The 17,319-nt window shown below is 47.4% G+C and overlaps 1 protein-coding gene across 1 annotated transcript; it reads right to left on the bottom strand.

Annotated features, from left to right (window-relative positions):
* Positions 1-70: 70 nt before the first annotated feature.
* On the bottom strand, positions 71-1,303 carry HTR1D (5-hydroxytryptamine receptor 1D). The gene has a single exon (XM_009511230.2). It carries the CDS (start codon positions 1,205-1,207, stop codon positions 71-73), a length of 1,137 nt encoding a protein of 378 aa, XP_009509525.1. The 5' UTR covers positions 1,208-1,303.
* Between the last annotated feature and the right edge of the window lie 16,016 nt (positions 1,304-17,319).

Genomic DNA, 17,319 nt, shown 5'->3' with positions numbered 1-17,319 from the left:
AATAAAAGCACAGACAGTTTCCAGGTAGGCTGCAAGATTGCACAGGGGTCAGTAACACAACAGGAGAGGCTCAAGATGAACACTTTTTGAAATTTATTAGTTTTTTGAAAGCCTGTTTAAATTCTTCATTAAAAGCTGTATAAATTACTGGATTGATCAATGAGTTTAAGTAACCTAACCATGTAAAAAAGTCCAGCAGGATGGGATGAAACCAACAAGCATCTTGGCAGATTGGTAGGACAAGGGACATGACAAAAAAAGGCAGCCAGCAGAAAATGAAAGCTCCCAGAATAATGCCTAAAGTTTTGGTGGCTTTCCGTTCTCTTGCAGCAGAAATTCTTTTTCTTTCCAGGACACTGTCTGCAAGTTTTATTTTAACATGATTGATAAATATTGGCGATCCACCTGAATGGGAGTGCCCTTCGTGCAGGCTAGCATTAATGGAGCAGAGGGAGGACCCAGCAGAGCCGGTAATCAGGTGTGCAGTAGTAAAACGTTTCCCATATAATGAGGTTGGCTTCAGAATCCTGGATCGAGCTGCTATGTAAATTCTACCGTACAATATCAGGAGGAGCACAGTCGGGATGTAGAAAGCTCCACAAGTGGAATAAATTGTATAGGAAATTTGATCTGTGTTCACAGTGCACTTTGCAATTTCTTCATGAGCTTTCACTTGCCTCCAGAAAAATGGTGGCACAGAAATACTAATAGATATCATCCAGACCACGGCAATCATGAGCGCTGCTCGGCCAGCGGTCCGGCGTTTGGCATATTCCAGAGCATCTGTGATAGCCCAGTATCTGTCCAGTGCAATAACACAGAGGTGCAGAATTGAGGCTGTGCAGCATGTGATGTCTGATGATAACCAGATATCACACAATACTTGGCCAAAGGCCCATGTGTGGGTGACAGTGTAAGCGATACTGATGGGCATTACTAGGACAGACACTAAAAGATCGGTCACTGCCAAGGAGCCAATGAGGTAATTTGCAGGTGTGTGTAGCTTTCTAGTCAGAAAAATTGTAATAACAACAAAAAGGTTTGCAAGGATCGTTGCCAAAGTTATAACAGACAGAAGGACTGACAGTGAAATCTTCAGCCCTAATAGTGTCCTTTCATCCAAAGCCAGTGGCGTTTCAGTGAAAGTTAATGATCTATTTGCTGAGCTCTGGAGAGAGAGCTCTGCTGAATGGTTGTACTGAGTCATCTGCTCTGATTTCACTTTTCACTTTCCAGTGTAATTTTTCTGCAATGATAAAGAAAAATGCTTACTATTTTGCTGAAACAGAACTTTTCATACTGGAGTCCAACAGTGAAGAAATATTAACCTGTTGACAACTTCAGCTTACACCATAGATTAGGTACTCTCCTAAGCTAGATTTTCCATCACATCACATCAATGGCATCATTGTTAAAGCAAAATGTTAACATAATCATCCAGACATGATTCTGGTGTACGACAACACAAGCGGGTACAGTAAGTGGTGGGAATTCAGGTGGTTTTCCTTTTCATCTTGCAGATGACTAAATCATTCTTCATTATCTTTTATTCACACCTCCTTTCTGAACTGATCTTCTGCAAAGCTACATAAATCAATACTGAAGCGTAAGAGGCTAAAAAAGAAACATTTGGGCATGTAATTGATGTCCCTATGGTTGGGACAAAGCTATCCTCTCTAATAGCTGAACGCCATGTTTTTTATATTTATAAGGGACACTTTATTAGTAGAATACCCAAGGTACAAAACAATGCTGTCTGCATTCCTTCTGTAAACATGATTTCTGCCAGATTTGTAAACCAAGACCTTTTTCTGAAAAGTGCAGAGCTTTGTTTTCATTTATTCCTCCAGACCATTCAGGTTTTCTCTTCAACATTCAGTCTTCAAATGCTGAAGTCAGGTGTTGGGTACCAGAATTCATTGCATTGGTGCTGAAACTCCACAGCATGTTCCAAGTACGGAGATGTTTCTGATCATGCACATGGTGAATGATTGTAATGACTTGTGGAGTGGTGGTTTCCTCAGAAGAGGAAGAATAGACTGGTTAAGGGGATCTGGAAAAAGAAAGCGAATAGTTTCGTCCGGAATAGCGACACATGAGTTGTGGAAGTCAAGGTATCACAGTATACAGTCTACAGGCTTTCCATACTTTTCTTTAGATTCACTTAGTGTAACCTGAAATCTTTACAAGCCTGAAGGAAACACACTAAGACAGGCTTCCTTAAGACCTTTCATTCAGATTCACCCTCAAGTACCAGAATATCACTTACATTATGCCAGCCCAAGCTTTCTTGAAAGAGATGCTGAATATGGGTCATGAACAGCCTTGAAGCACGCTGTGAAGGCTAAAAAGAGAGATGCCGAACCTCCCCGAGAAGATAATCGCCAGGCCAGCCTCTTCGCAGCCGTCGAGGAGAAACGCCTCTGTCAGTCATAACTGGTACAGTTTCATGCCATCTGAGACGCAGAGCTGAGAGTCACTCGGTTAGGAATCTGTGGAGCAAGAGCATCACATGTTCTACGTGAAACACTAACACTTCGGTGTCAAACAGCCTCTCTTGAGTTCCTGAATCCTAACAGAAGAAACAACACTTTTTGTGTTTGCATGTTTGATTTTTTTGTAAACATCGACCTTCTGTGAGTTAAACTTATTTTTAGAGGTACTTTTAAGGTGTATTTTTCCAACAAGGGGACCTAGAAGAGTCTCATATTTCACACTAGACTATTGCTTTCTGGATTCTTTTTTTTTTTGCAGGAAGGCTAACCCTCTTCCTAATGACCATTTTTTGTGACACTGAGCAAAGGTTCAACTTATAAGAACTTTTGAACGTAAGAATGACCATAGTGACCAAAGTCCATCAAATCCAGTCACCTGTCTCCAAAAATGGCCCATATGTGCAGCTCAACCCTGTTGCCTTTTTCTGACACTTTCCCAACTCTCATACCTCTTTTTTTGAGGCAGAGGGACCAGAACCACAGTGCTGAAGATGTGGACACACCACAGATTTATACTGCAGCATAATGCTGTTTTCTGTTCTCTTCTCGATTTCTTTCCTAATAATTCCTGGGACTTTGCTTTTTTAATCATTACATAGCACTGATCTGACATTTCCAGAGAAGAGTCCCAATTAATATAATTCCAAAGCCATGAGTGGTAACATTGCATTTTTTCCTGTTTGCTCACTTTTTGCATCTATCTGTATAGTATTCCTCCTCTCACTTTTTAACTAAGGTTCTTTGCAACTCTGCACAGTCGGTCCGTGTGTTCGTTACCCTGAAGAGCTTTGTTTCATCAGCAGATGTCATCGCCCCACTATTCATGTACTTTCCTGATCACTTGAAGTCTCTTGAGAGTCCAAGTAATTGTGTAAGCTGGTCTTCACTCAATCCATATACTCATCAGCTTTTCTTAATTGCTTCAACAAATTTGTGAGGCATAACTTACCTTTACAAAAGGCATTTTAACTGTTCCCTAAAACGCCATATTTACTATGTGTATAGTAATACTATTGTTTATTATAATTTCTGCAAACTGGCTAGGTACAGACATCAGGCTTTTGGATAAGCAGCTGCCCAGGTCTCTTTGGAAACTGGTATCACAGCAGCTGCCTTGCAGCTGGCAGGTGCAAAGGGAGTATTAAGTAGAGGCTGATGCCACTGCATTTTGGATCTTGAGATGCATCAAACTCTTTAGCCAAGTGCTGTCTGATAATGCCAATTTGTTGTTGTTTACTTTGGCCAGAAATAAATGTTCCTCTTGTAAACACCCTCCAAATTCCTTTAGTGAACGCGGATGCTAATCTAGTTTCTCTGTGAGAAATTTCCTTTATCTTCTCTGGATTTTTTTCCTATACTTTTACCATCCCTTTTAACTCTCTGACTCAGTAATAGCTCACTTCAGAGCTGTCACTTTGAGAGTCTAAGAAATCTCTTTACCTGAACACTGAGCTGATCGCACGTCCCACGCAGGAGAAAATCTAAACCAAAAACACCAGACAGACTGACAAGCAATATTAAAGACAATGACTGTTATTACTCAAAAACTAAAGCCAAGTCCAATATTGATTTCAGTTACTGAGAAAAGTGATATTGAGCCTTTCTGATACCTTGCAAGTATCAGCCATTGTTCAGCGTTAGAACAATTCCAGCAATGTGAAATAAAACAAAGTGCATATCGCCCACCCACCTATACATGCACAAGCCTATTAGTAGTCCTAGTGCTTTCAGCAGCTGTCAATCACTGGGGGGGGGGGTGGAATCTGATATGAAACATGGTATTTTCAGTTGAATGAACTAGTCTAGAGTTCAAATAAATCATTAATCTTCGGCATAACAGTAAACTGGACAGCCTGACACTGGAAGAGAGTTTTACTGAAACCAAACAATGCCTCAAGAGATACCAAGTTACTGAATTAATTTTTATAAATAAATTATGTTTTCCTGTGATGTGATCACCAATGGAAAAGAACCATTTTTTTTCAAAAATGCTCCAAATCAGGTATTTATCATGTACTCAGAAAGAGTGCATTGGCCGTTTCCTGCCCCATGAATAGGCTATCATAACTGAAAGTAGTTTTCAAAACTAACTCCAGGTCAGGTTTCCAACTCCACAACAGACACATCTTATAGGATTTCTGCTGGGGTCCTCAAAACCTTAAGTAGCATATATTCTTAAATTTAATAAAATCATGCATTTGTGCATACAGAAAAAGTATTTTGATTGTGATTCTTTCACCAAAAAATGCATATAGCACATTGAGCAGCTCTTATCCACTCTGATTGGCGGGGGGCATCTATCAGACATGTCAGTAATCATGCAAGGCAGCTAGTCAATGTTATTAATTGGTTTCAGATTAAAACAGATGATGAAAGCATGTGGACCCGACAGAATTTTCGTTCCCTACTTTAGAGCTTTATCCTGGGTGTTCACTGTGCTGACATTAAAATTTATTCCCCGTATGCTAAATTATCACCAGGGCATATAGACTTATGCAGAATAATTAATCAAAATAATCCTTCCCTTACAAGCAGTAATGTCCCATTCTGCAGTAAAATGTATGGAACTGTAAATATGCAAAATTAAAAAACTCCAGACAAACACAGTGTAGTATCTATGCAGAACTGTGATCCACTTCATCTGGCTGGAAGCTCTCGGGCTCAGTGGACAAAACTGGCAGGCAGTGCTCTGCTTGGGGATGCGCACAAGGTCAGGCAGGATGGTCATAAAAGTTTCTTAAAATCTAGAGCCCCTCTATTGCAATGACTTATGCATCTCCTTAGTGATACGACTTCATATGCTATGAACAACCACTAAATTCAACGGACTACTGAGAACACAAAGTTACGTGCTTACATATGTGCTTAGGAATCAGGGACTCTGAATCTATTTTTTAAAGTTTGTTTGAATGTACTTCCCTGTGATGCCTGTTTTAGAGACTTGTTACTTAATTTTTGTGAGTTGGTGATCACTACCATTGATATAAAAAAAAAAAAAATTAGTGATGGGACTCCAATTAGAATTAGTATATTAGGACGTAATAAATTTTAGTTACCATCTAGATAAAATTAATGTTTTCCCAATAATTTTTCAGTTAAGTAAATTATTTTCCTGTTGAAAAAACCAGAAAAGAAAACAAAATTCATTTTCTTAAACTACACACACTGAAGAAAAATAACATTAAATCTCAAGCAGTCATTAAATAAAGTCAAGTAAAAGATCATACATATAGCTGCATATTAAGGAAAACAGAACACAAATGCATAGACATACACATTCTGAAACACTGGGAGCCCTGAAGGAGGAAGATCTGGATGGTCTAACTGATGCAGAAGGCCTGACCCAGCACATCTGACATCTAAAGAGTCATCTAAGGAGGAAGAGGCCATCCAGTATGTTCCACTGAGAACAATCTCCCAGTGGGACGTGTTGCCTAAGCAGGGTTTACATGATCTCCAGCGCACGAGGCGTACTGAGTAGAACCTAACGATGTTAGCACCTCTAGACAGGATTATTGTCTTCAGTGTGTGCAATTTACAGCCTGGGTAATCGCAGGCCATTAGTTGTGGTGCCGGTAGTTATCTTTACAGTGCTGAAGGCATTAGCCCACGTCATCCCTCTGGCCCCCCCACCAGGCAGGACGAGGTGGGTTTTTCACCCACATTTCTCCAGATGGAGATCCTCTCAGGTGAGTTGGCTGCGTCGGCGCTGTCCCTGGTCCATTTCTTCTTGCGCTTCACCTGGTGCCCTTGGCCATGGGCTGAGGGTGCTTTTTCAGTTCAAAGTGCCTGAAATAAATTGAAGGTGATGTCACAGCTTACCAGAGTGAGGCTTGCACAGCGCAGCACATGTGACATACAGTGCATACTTTGGGGCAAACTGCAGGGTTCTGCTGGATGCTTGCAGGCAAGGCTTCCAACAAGACCAGTCAGGGGCAAAGGAGGCCAAACCAGTCCTTAGTTTATCCACGCTACCATCCCAGGGTGGTACGCAGGTTCAGCAGTCAAGGGAGGATGGGGCAAACTTAGACTCATGCAGTGAGGATGATGAGAAACCGAGGCACAGAGTGACCCTGGGGTGAAAATGTTGGACAGCGATGGTACAACCACAGCAAGACCCTCTTCTATAGCCAGTGCAGAGAGAATGGCACCTCCTAACTGCAGGACTTCCCTCTGCAACTGCCTCCCTCCTTCACCCTAGATGTGATCTGGGCTAACCATGTCCCTCATTTATACACCTCCAAGAGTACTGAAGGCTGCGTGAGGGAGAGACCTGTTGGTTAGTTCCTGTGTCCACACATTCAGTGGTTCCTGGGAAAGTTGAGGAGGTGTGTAATCATGTCTTGATATCCTGGAGAGATTCTTTTTTGTTCATCAAAAGGAAGAAAAGATAACTTCATCACAGGAAATAATATTTAAATGAAGAAAGAATTTTAGACAGTGCAGTGCTATTTAACTTAGCAGACAAAGAGAAAGCTCAGTTTGGGGTCCTGGAAGGTGAAGTGAGGCACATATTCCATGTGAAAAGCCTACATCATCATGCAGGTGATAACCACTGTGACGGCTTCACAGTTCAGGGTCCTGCCTTAAAACCAGCTACTTCTTTTGAGAAGGTGCTTTGCATTCCATCTCTGCAGTTAAACTAACACAGCAAGGGCTGGAGGGTCTCCAGCCTGGGTAAGTCGGAGGAGAAACCAAGCGCCAAACTGCGCCGAGGCAGGTCAACTTGCACGCAGGGGGCTGGTGGCACTGGCAGCTCCTCACGACAGAGAGCCATCGCATGGGCCCTGCCGACACAGAGCCACAGCCCTGCCAGGCGAGAGGCTGCCAAGGGTTGCCGAAGATATTCAGGCCAGAGTGTAAGCAAGGTCATGACACATTTCTGTCTGTTCTGTAGCACAGCTACCATTTCTGGAGAACAGGGTGATTCTTGCAAACAGCAATTTTATGGTGCAGCTGACAACAGATTCTGACAACGCCCGGCTGCGGAGAGAATGCTGTGGTACCCCCCTGCAGGTCTGCATTGGAGTGAGGTAAACGGGGTATACAAAAATAAGTATGTCGAAATGAAAATACAGAATTTGCTCTTTCACTGAATAGAACAGGAAAAAAGAGAATAAGATGAAATGTCTTTCAGTAAGTTGAACATTTCCTTTAAGTTCGCACGGAAGTTAGAGGGTTACAACCAGGGGAATTGCAAAGGGATGGCTGAGAACAGAGGTAAATTTCAGCAAACTACTGAAAATCCATTTGCTCTCCCACCTTTTTGTAACCGATTCTAATTTTTTGTTTAAATGTAGGATCCACTGTCTTGCCTAAATAAAATGGGTATATTCTGTCATGCTGAAGCCTTGACCAGTAATAAAGCTACTCCCTGTGTGAGCTGGCAAACACCAGGTGGCACTCCTAGCAGGAATCACACCTTCAAACGGTACATCTCACAGGAGAACTCAAAAAAGGGACAAATTTTTGAATAAGTTCTTGCATATTCGGGACAACTGATTCAAGCATGCAGCATAAGAATGTTTGTGGAGTCCAGCTTGGAGAGAACCGTGTTCAAACACCATGAAATACAGTTAGAAGAAGCTGTAGAAATCTGCCAGTCCATAGATCATAATCAAATGAGGATGCAGCTTCTGGGAGAAAAAACAAGGCAATGCCATAGTGAATTGCCCTGAAAAATGAGATCCATAGAAAAGGTAGAGTCTGTGTAGAAGTAAAAACCGGTAGAATCTGTAAAATGTAATGTGAGCAGGTTTCCATGCATCAGTATAAAGCACTGGATATGCTGCAAAAGCAACCATAGTCCTAACCAGCTTCCTAGTGTTGGATTAAGCTGCCTGAAATACACAAAGAATAAACGTGACAGGAAATAAAATACATATGCGCCTCGCACAATAAAATCGGATTAGTCTGCACTATGTACTGAAAGGACTGCCCATTGCCATCACAAAGAAGAAAAGTTATCAGGGGATTAGTTTAAGAACTGTAATGGGAGCTTGGTTACTGGCTGTCCATTATGCACAAGCTAATGAGCCATTTGAACTTACAGCTAGCAGCTTAAAACAAAAGCAGAGTAATCTAGAAGCGTCCTCCTATGATGAGGACATGATTTCAACATTGGCTACACAAGTTACACTCACAGCAAAACAAGGGGAATCTACAAAAGTGTCCCTGTCGCCCTGAGACAAGCTGCCGTGTCCCAGGGAGAGAGGGATGAGCGCAACTGCAATTGCTCGTTTGTTTTCCACTCAAGCAAGTACAAGCTGGAAGGATGTCACAGTATTTGGAGAAGCCAGGAGCACGTGCAGGAAGCAGCAGCCCTCCAGGCCACAGTAAAGCCGTGCAAGTGCTTACGGCAATGTCTTTCTTTGCTCCTCTACGCTCACCCACTGATGTGCATGGCAGAGGCGTTTCCTACACCTCTGGCTCCGGCCCCTCCACTGCCTCATGCTCCAGCCAGGGAGGACTGAGCACGGTCCAGCTTTGCAGAGCACAGGATCAGCTTTGCTGGCAGGAGGAAACAGGTATTGCTCACAGTCTCAGCCCCCTCTCCCTCTCCCACAGCCTCTAACCAGGGCTGTGTGCTTTGGGCTGGCAGCGTGGGTCCTGCACCCAGTGCAGGCTCTCGTTTGGCCACTACTCAGGGCAATGTGGAGGGTGAATTCCTCCTGCCTCTGTGCCTGCAGGTAGTGCACACACTTGTAGGCACCAGCCAGCGTAGGCATGCACATCTAGGCCCATGCCCAGCCCTGCTCACACCTCCCTGCATCTGGGGAGGAGTTTTCACTTACTGATTCCACCCTGACATTTTACACAGGACCCTGATTCCTGATTTTTGCAGCCACCTGTGTTGGTAGAATAAATGATTAAAAATTCTTCAGGCTCTGAGCTGAATCAACAGGAGCATGAGTTTGCAACTGAATGTCTCATGCGTTGAGGGAGTAGCCGGCCACTGTGGTACTGGCTAGACTGGTTATTCTGATTATTCAAGATGCTTTTGAGATCTCAGGTGTACTTCCCATCAACACCAAACAACTTTTTAATACTGGAACATCTCTCATGAAAAAGAGCTCTAACACTCCAGTCATAGCTAGATTATACCCTCCCGACCTTTCTTTGCCCTGAGATGCCTTCATCAGGCTTTCTGAACTCAGTGTGCTGTTGCACTTAATGAGTTGTCCAACCAACATGGGGAAATGACAGACTTCAAATACTGCAAGTATAGATTGACCGTTGATTGATAACACTGTATTGTGTTACTCATAATACAATGAACCATACATTTTCTAAAATCTTTATTAGAAAAAACTATTTGCTTTTTTTATATTAGGTCTATACTGATGTATCAGTTCTGTTTGTTACGGATTTTCCACTGGTTATAAAATCAGCAATATGATCACTGTTTTCAACATACCTGTCCTTGCCCCCTACTTCAGTGGTGCATCACAAAATAACAATGTTAGGGTGGGATTCATCGCAGTCCACTTAGACTCTAAAACTCAGTCAGAGCTGAGAGGACAGACAGCCCTGGCAGGCAGCGGAGCCCGTTAGGGCTGAGCGTCTCTCTTGGTTGACTATAAGGGGAGCTGGTACAAAAGAGTTCATGCTTCTAGAGACGTATACATGACACTGCATATGTTTACTCCAGCATGATTCATGCAGCACAACTAAATCTAATAATAGGATTATTGTGACTGTTTCAAAGCAAATCAGGTATGCCTGTTTTGTTTCTTTGATATAGAGAACAGTTCACTATATGATAAATTCTATACAAAACATTTGCCATTTTAAATAAGCAACTATGATAATTGGCAAGGGAATATTGGTGATGTTTAATGCCTTCCCTCCCCTCTTGCAAGAAAAAGTAGAAGGTGGGGAGAAAGTGTTGATATTTTTTCTCTCTTGCCTTTATACACAGACAACATGTATTAGCTATCCAACCCGCTGCTAACTACCAAGCTACAACTGCTGTTACACCTTATAACTAAATATTACTTATCAAAGAGGAAGGTTGGGATTTAGTGGGCAGTGATGCTGGCAAATACTACACTACAAAAACACACTCTACAGCATGTTACCAATAATTTCTTTGGAGGGAGCAGGGGCTGGAGCATGTCCTTCTGGTGTTACCTAGGCTCCCTCAGCCACAAAGTCTCTAATGACAAACATGCACAATGCAAAGTCTCCAGTAAACCTTTTCTTTCTCACGTTTCCTCTCCCGTTATTATTTGATGTCATATAATAAGTGGAATTGTAAGGGCCAATGAAATACCGTGGGGCGTAAGATTGCAATGCAGACTGTGGCAAGGTGGGATCTGGGATGAGCAGACTGACGTTGACTCTGATGTGGATGGTCTAACCGATGCCAAAGGCCTGACCTGGCACATCTGACATCTGAAGAGTGACTAATCATCTCAGGCTCCCTCTATGGAGATTTCTTTTCCCTCCTGTCTTAGAGACCTGTTTTAGGTGGTGCCCTTTTCTTTCCAGTGCCTGCAAAGGAAGCCTGGAGTGACAATGGCACTTAAAAGCCCAACTGGAACCTATCAGCCTTGCCTGGAGTGTGGGGGCAGTGGGGGACATCAGGAGATCAGTCCAGGGTCTCCCAAGTACCTATCCCGACATACTGGAGCCGGTTTGAAAGGGAGAGGCAAACACTGTTACAGCTTCCTACAGAGTGCCTCTAGACCTTTTCCAGACTTAGGGACTTTTCCAAGTGTTTAACAATGTTCTAATTCCTTTATTTTTAAGTCAACAAAATGTTAGCATTCATTCAATGGAGCAATAGGAATTGGGCTCATACTGAGTGCTCTGGGAAAGCCCAGTGCATTCAAAGAAGCCCTCAGTGCTCAATCTTGGCACTTTTAAAATCAGCTGGAATCTATAATGATAAAAGCTGGAAAAGTTCTGCAGGTCTCATCCAAACTATCCTTGCTCAGTTCAGCACTGCACTGTGCTCTCTGGATCACCCGCTGATGCTTTATTTAACTTGGTTTCAGTGCGCTCAGCTATTCCTATGAGTCTTTGTCTCTGAGCACAGCAATCCACTAGGATTTCTCAGGGTCAACCATACGTACCAAGTTTCACTTTCACACTTTAGCCATTTTTGCTTGCCTGACCTTTTCTCCACTCCAGAAGTCAATAAGAATTGCATTTTTTCCAGAAAGTATCTGACAGCTTTGCCTATGGAGGGATTTGAAAAGCATTGGTTGATGTGCTAATACTTGCACTTAAAAAAAAAACAACAATCAAGCCTTAAAAAGACAAGCTGTTATGGTAGGATCGATCTGCCTAACTACAGACATCTAATCAGAGCATACCCCCTATTGCCAACACAGAGAATGAGGTAGCTTCAGACAGCAGCACACTGACCTGTCACGCAGCACTTACTCACCTGGTAAATAAATTCATAATCCATATTTGCAGAAACATGGCCTTACACTTCTCGGAAGAAGCAGTCATCCACCCCGGTTCCCCCCACTCTCTGTCCTGGAGGCAATGCAGGAAGAAACTGGGAACAACTTTTGCTTGAATGACCTTGGGCTGGCAGCGAGATGTATCGGAGCACACAGGGATTTGCCTACACACGTGCCGAATGAAACACGCAGCACTTGTACCGTGGTGGGAACAAGGAGGCGCAGTAGCCGGTACTTTCAGTGATGGTTCAGGGTATGAAGTGAAGTTTCATCCAGTGAAATGACACTGGAGGGGTTCCAGCACACAGGGGAACAGGACTGAGAAGGTTAAACTCATGTTTAAGAACAAATGCAAGCTTTTTAGTTCAGGTAAAAATTAGCAGCTGCCCTACTGTGTGATGAAGAGTATCCAGCTAGGTAAAAGCTCCGCATAATGCAGGACCAACATGCACTGTCAGCAGCGTCAGTGATAACGTACCCTGGCAAAATGGCAAAGACCTTGGCAGGTGTGTAACTAGGAACGGGACCTCAAATAGATCTTGTTCTGTTCACCTTGGACAAGGCCGCATGGGAACCCTGTGTTCAGCTTTGGCCACTGCTCCCAAGAAGACACAGACAAGAGGAAAGCAGTGAGAATCATCAGAAAAGCAAATATATGGGAATAAACTGAATAAACGGGGATGTGTGGGCTAGAAAGAACACAGCTGAAGGAGATGTTCAAGAGCCTGTATATGCATGAAAGCCTGCTGCAGAACAGGAAGGAATAGTCCATTCCCCATGGCTGTGACTAATATCACTGAAAGGAGAGGGATTTAACTGCAGCAAAGAACACTGAGCCATTAGGAAAACCTTGCAGATAAGGCTAGTGAAACTCTTAAAGTATTGCTCGGAGGACACTGTGACATCTCTGTCACAGAAAGTCTTTAAGGACAGGTCAAACAATCCTTCTGGAATGTGATTTCCAATAAGCAATTCAGCTCTGGGGAAGCAAAATGTCTACAAGCCTACCCTATGTAAAATGGTGCAAAAGGTAAGAATTTTTTTCAGCTGCAATACAGCGTGAACGTAGTCAATTCAAAATGAACAAAACCCCAAGACAGTGCAAGCTTTGCAGAACATCACAGTTCAGATCTGTGTTGAGCATTGTGGTGTTCCACATGGGCAGAGGAATTAAGATAATTTGTATTGCCTTCAAGCACAGACTGCTAAGGAATGATACAGCTGCTTACAGCAACTGTCACGGGGTGTCACTGGGGCACCAGAGCCCCCAGCCCCCACCATTTCGGAGCATGAACAGGAGGAAGGCATTCACCACAATTGCGGCAGGTGGGAGCACTCTACCAAAATGCTGTCAGGACAGATGACTGCACCAAACCCAGCAGCATTTTTCACATGTCCCTGGCTGTTGTTCCCTACTAATTCTGTACCCTCATCTCTCACTGCACTCTGAAGTTTGTTATACTCCTCTGCCTTGTCACTCACTTTGTAGGATACACACACAAGGTCCCCCGACAATCACTGCTTGTTCCTTTTATTCCTGACCATTGGTAAGGCGCTATGAAGCAGCATCCCATCCATGACCTGTTAAGAGCTCTCTGGGTATAGAAACCTAGGCAAATAAGAAGCAGCAGTTACTGCTCTGACTACAGTATTTACAGTAATGATTATTCTTATTTTTCACCTGGTTTAGAATAAACTCCCCTAACCACCACGATTTCAGTGAGCTCAGAGACCGCACTATTGTCAGTTCTCCTCTGCACAATGTCTCTGCACATACAGGGTCAGTACTGGGCAGGTTGGGAGCTGACAGGACAGACAGAAGGAACATCTCCGACAAGTCCTGCACTGCAACTCTGGGCATCACGGGGGATGGATCATAACTTGTGTGCGCTCTGAGTGCATCGCCAATGGGGTGGGAGTGGATCTTTACTCAAAAGGCACAGGAAACACCAATTTTTTATGCTAACTTTTTATACCGTGATGGTTCCACTCAGAGCTGTATGTAGGGCAATTCTAGCCAGGCAAATGGCTCCAAAATGACAGCATTGCCTTCCTGTGTCCCTGCTAGAAGGCTGTTATCTTTGCCATTGTTTTTTGTTCCCCATTTAGGTGAGGACAACACACTGCCATCGTGCTTACTCTGTGTTAGACACTGGAAGTAGCCAGGCCCCTCACATCTTCCTGGATTTTGACATGTCTCAATTTAAGGAATATACTTCCCAGATTTCTAAGAAAACTGCAAATCAGCACTGTTCACACCACAGAGAGGGTCTGTTGTTTTTTTTTTTAAATTCCTTATTCTCTGCCATTTACTCACACGTTCCTGCGTCACACATGCTCAAATTCTACCTCTTCTTTGAGAAGCATGCATGATGTACAGCCTAAACCCTTTGTTATGATGCCACCTTAACTTTGGGAAGAACATGAAAAACAAAAGCAAATCAGTCTTGAGAAACCTCACAGATCCCAGCCATTGCTTCCTGGAATAATCTGTTTAACAATCCATTGACAACAGTTCCTGCGATGACGGAGTTACAGCTACTGGCAAAGTAATTCACATAATCCCAGGTTGGAAGGGACCTCAGGGATCATCTAGTCCAACCTTTCTAGGCAGAGCACAGTCTAGACAAGATGGCCCAGCACCCTGTCCATCCGACTCTTGAAGGTGTCCAACATGGTCGAGTCAACCCCTTCCCAGGGGAGATTATTCCAGTGGTGACTGTCCTCAGTGTGAAAAATTTCCCTCTCGTGTCCAATCGGAATCTCTCCAAGAGCAACCTCTGTCCATCCCCCCTCGTCCTCTCCATGGGACTCCGTGTAAAAAGGGAGTCTCCATCTTCTTTGTAGCTACCCCTTAAGTACTGGTACATGGTGATGAGATCCCCTCTAAGCCTCCTTTTCTCAAGGCTGAACAAACCCAGTTCTCCCAGCCTATCCTCATATGGCAGCTTCCCAGTCCTTTGATCATCTTGGTGGCCCTTCTCTGGGCCCCTCCAGCCTGCTCCCACTGCTCTGAAGTCAGTTGGCCACTTAGTTTTGCAAAGGAAGTTTCTTCGTTGGGGTTTATGTCAGGCTCACAACTTAGAAAGGGACTGTCTTTGTTTCTTGGGGGAAATGTTATTCTCCTCAAAGTCCTTGTTCAAGTCTCATGCATTGCTTCCCACAGCATCCTGGAAAAACCAGGACCATCTCGCGATTGCAGGGCAATGCCAGCAGTCCTTGTGCTTGGCTGGCTCCTGCTCTTTGCTGTAGCACCAAAGCCTATCCCAAAAGTGGTTCACATCCACCATTAGCTGCAACACGTTACTTGGTGGCAGTCCAGTGGCTGCCGGTGAGAAAACAGTGGGCTTTGCCTTGGCAATCCCGGCTTGCATCCAGGCAGGTACACGGGCACGGAAGGGTGAGGACTCCAGGAGCACAGCGTTATGGCAGATGCTCCCAGCTTTGTGCTAGTACCTAAATGGTGGTGACATTAGGTCACCATCACACCTGAAGGAGAAGAGAGGAGGAAGCCAGGCAGGTGGGTCACTCGTGGAGCACAAACCAGGATGGTGTGGGATGATGCTGGGACAACCGTAACAAGACACATCTCAGAGCCACGGTCACCTGAAGCTTTCCCCAGAGCAATCCACATAAATTAACACGTTTAAAGGGGTCCCTTCATTTATCCAATATCAGCCTATAACTGGGGGAAGGAACCTGCGACATCCATTTCAAACTCCGAATCGCCTGTGGGAGCAGAGCTTCCCTTCGAGATGAGCTTGCGGGACAAACGCCACTCGGAGCCCCGCTCGGCGGGGCGATACCGACGAGGGAGCTTTGCTCGTCCCGTCCTCCGCCGCCGCCGGGCCCGGCCGCCATCCCCTGCCCCCCGCCCCGCTCCCGCCCCGCCGGCCTGTCCCCGCAGTGCCGGGGGGGCCCCCAGCGCCCCTTCCCCTCCGGCGGGGCCGCGGCACCGGCACCGCGGCACGGCCCGGAGGGATCCCGCCCCGGTAACCAACATCACCCGGGGCCCCGCGGGCGCTCCCCGCCCGGCCGGGCCAGGCGTCGGCGGGAAGCAGCGCCCGGCAGCGCCCCGCACTCACCTGCGCTCCGCCATCCCGCTCTCGCCCGGCTCCGGCAGCGCCCCGCACTCACCTGCGCTCCGCCATCCCGGCTCTCGCCCGGCTCCGGCAGCGCCCCGCACTCACCTGCGCTCCGCGCCATCCCGCTCTCACCCGGCTCCGGCAGCGCCCCGCACTCACCTGCGCTCCGCGCCATCCCGGCTCCGGCAGCGCCCCGCACTCACCTGCGCTCCGCGCCATCCCGCTCTCGCCCGGCTCCGGCAGCGCCCCGCACTCACCTGCGCTCCGCGCCATCCCGCTCTCACCCGGCTCCGGCAGCGCCCCGCACTCACCTGCGCTCCGCGCCATCCCGCTCTCGCCCGGCTCCGGCAGCGCCCCGCACTCACCTGCGCTCCGCCATCGCGCTCTCGCCCGGCTCCGGCAGCGCCCCGCACTCACCTGCGCTCCGCCATCGCGCTCTCGCCCGGCTCCGGCAGCGCCCCGCACTCACCTGCGCTCCGCGCCATCCCGGCTCCGGCAGCGCCCCGCACTCACCTGCGCTCCGCGCCATCCCGCTCTCGCCCGGCTCCGGCAGCGCCCCGCACTCACCTGCGCTCCGCCATCCCGGCTCTCGCCCGGCTCCGGCAGCGCCCCGCACTCACCTGCGCTCCGCCATCCCGCTCTCGCCCGGCTCCGGCAGCGCCCCGCACTCACCTGCGCTCCGCGCCATCCCGGCTCCGGCAGCGCCCCGCACTCACCTGCGCTCCGCCATCCCGCTCTCGCCCGGCTCCGGCAGCGCCCCGCACTCACCTGCGCTCCGCCATCCCGCTCTCGCCCGGCTCCGGCAGCGCCCTCCCTAAATACCGGCGGCCCCGGCTCCGCTCGCCGGCGCCACCGCCCCGCGTCCCGGTCGGCTCGGCTCGGCTCGGCTCGGCTCGGCTCGGCTCGGCCCGGCCCGGCTCGGCTCGGCCCGGCCCGGCTCGGCTCGGCCCGGCTCGGCTCGGCCCGGCTCGGCTCGGCTCGGCTCGGCTCGGCTCGGCTCGGCTCGGCTCGGCCCGGCCCGGCTCGGCCCGGCTCGGCTCGGCTCGGCTCGGCTCGGCTCGGCCCGGCCCGGCTCGGCTCGGCTCGGCTCGGCTCGGCTCGGCTCGGCCCGGCTCGGCTCGGCTCGGCTCGGCTCGGCTCGGCTCGGCGCGGCCCGGCTCGGCTCGGCTCGGCTCGGCTCGGCTCGGCTCGGCTCGGCTCGGCGCGGCCCGGCTCGGCCCGGCTCGGCTCGGCTCGGCTCGGCCCGGCTCGGCTCGGCTCGGCCCGGCTCGGCTCGGCCCGGCTCGGCTCGGCCCGGCTCGGCTCGGCTCGGCCCGGCCC

Source organism: Phalacrocorax carbo, chromosome 22, assembly GCF_963921805.1.
Source record: "Phalacrocorax carbo chromosome 22, bPhaCar2.1, whole genome shotgun sequence".
Taxonomy (NCBI): Eukaryota; Metazoa; Chordata; class Aves; order Suliformes; family Phalacrocoracidae; genus Phalacrocorax; species Phalacrocorax carbo.
Note: the sequence above shows the minus strand (reverse complement) of the source record. Positions and strands in the feature narration are given on the sequence as shown.

Coding starts and splice junctions, on each gene's coding strand:
- HTR1D (XM_009511230.2), bottom strand. CDS start 1,207: ATGACTCAGTACAACCATTCAGCAGAGCTCTCTCTCCAGAGCTCAGCA.